Raw genomic sequence first — 1,378 nt, 5'->3', positions numbered from 1 at the left:
GTCCCCATCCCCCTGTCCCCTGTCCCCTGTCCCCGTCCCTGTCTCACGTGGCCGCGGGCTGGGGCTGTCTCAGCGCCACCGAGGTGTTGAAGAGCTCCAGGTGCTCGTCCTGCACCCAGGTGCCCCTGCAGGTGCCAGGGGCGGCCACCACGGCCAGGGCCACCACGTGCCCGGCCACGTCCAGGTGCAGGGACAGCTGGTCCGACAGGTGCGACTCCAGCAGGGCACACTGGGGACACGGGGACATGAGGGGACACGGGGACATGTCAGGGGACACGGGGACACCTCAGGGGACACGGGGACATGGGGGCACAGGGACATGAGGGGACATGTGAGGGGACATTGTGGGACACAGGGACACAGGGACATGAGGGACATGGGGACATGAGGGGACAGTGCCACAGGGGGACATGAGGGGACACGGGGACACATGAGGGGACACAGGGACATGGTGATTGTGGCACGGGGACACACCTCAGGGGACACGGGGACATGGGGGCACAGGGACATGAGGGGACATGTGAGGGGACATTGTGGGACACAGGGACACAGGGACATGAGGGACATGGGGACATGAGGGGACAGTGCCACAGGGGGACATGAGGGGACACGGGGACATGGTGATTGTGGCACGGGGACACGAGGACACAGGTGACAGCGGCATGGGGAGATGTGAGGGATCAGGGGCACAGGGACACGGGGACATGAGGGGACAGGGACACCAGGACACATGAAGGGACACGGGGGACACGGGGGACATGGGGTGATGGTGGCACGGGGACAGGGACATGGGTGACAGTGCCACAGGGGGGACATGAGGGGACAGGGACGCCAGGACATGTGAGGGGACACAGGGACACGTCAGGGGACACAGGGACACGGGTGACGGTGGCACGGGGACACGTGAGGGGACACAGGTGACAATGCCACAGGGGGACATGAGGGGACAGGGACACAGGGTGAGGGCACTGAGGGCACAATGGGGGAGGGGCAGGGTGACAGGGACATGGGGGGACAAGGGCAGGAGGACCCCGGAGTGTCCCCAGGTGTCCCCAGGTGTCCCCAGGTGTCCTACAGGTGTCCTACAGGTGTCCCCAGGTGTCCCCAGGTGTCCCCAGGTGTCCCAGGTGTGTCCCCAGGTGTCCCAGGTGTCCCCAGGGCATCCCCAGGTGTCCCCAGGTGTCCCAGCTGTTCCCAGATGTCCCCAGGTGTCCCAGGTGTCCCCAGGTGTCCCAGGTGTCCCCAGCTGTCCCCAGCTGTCCCCAGCTGTCCCCAGGTGTCCCAGATGTCCCCAGCTGTCCCCAAGGTGTCCCCAAGGTGTCCCCAGGTGTCCCCAGCTGTCCCCAGGTGTCCCCGCTGTCCCCAGGTGTCCCAGATC

At 66.3% G+C, this 1,378-nt stretch overlaps 1 protein-coding gene across 1 annotated transcript in view; it reads right to left on the bottom strand.

Moving 5' to 3' along the window:
* Nucleotides 1–247, bottom strand: part of EMC10 (ER membrane protein complex subunit 10) — a gene marked incomplete at its 3' end in the record, with an annotated part of 1,783 nt that extends 1,536 nt beyond the window's left edge. Inside the window, exon 1 of the mRNA XM_014311542.1 lies at nt 48–247. Within this exon, the coding sequence (XP_014167017.1) occupies nt 48–247 (200 nt within the window). The remainder of the gene's footprint in view (nt 1–47) is intronic.
* Nucleotides 248–1,378: the final 1,131 nt, after the last annotated feature.

The sequence above is a fragment of the Geospiza fortis genome, unplaced genomic scaffold (assembly GCF_000277835.1).
Source record: "Geospiza fortis unplaced genomic scaffold, GeoFor_1.0 scaffold1659, whole genome shotgun sequence".
Taxonomy (NCBI): Eukaryota; Metazoa; Chordata; class Aves; order Passeriformes; family Thraupidae; genus Geospiza; species Geospiza fortis.
The sequence above is the reverse complement of the archived record's forward strand: the minus strand, read 5'-3'. Positions and strand labels throughout refer to the sequence as shown.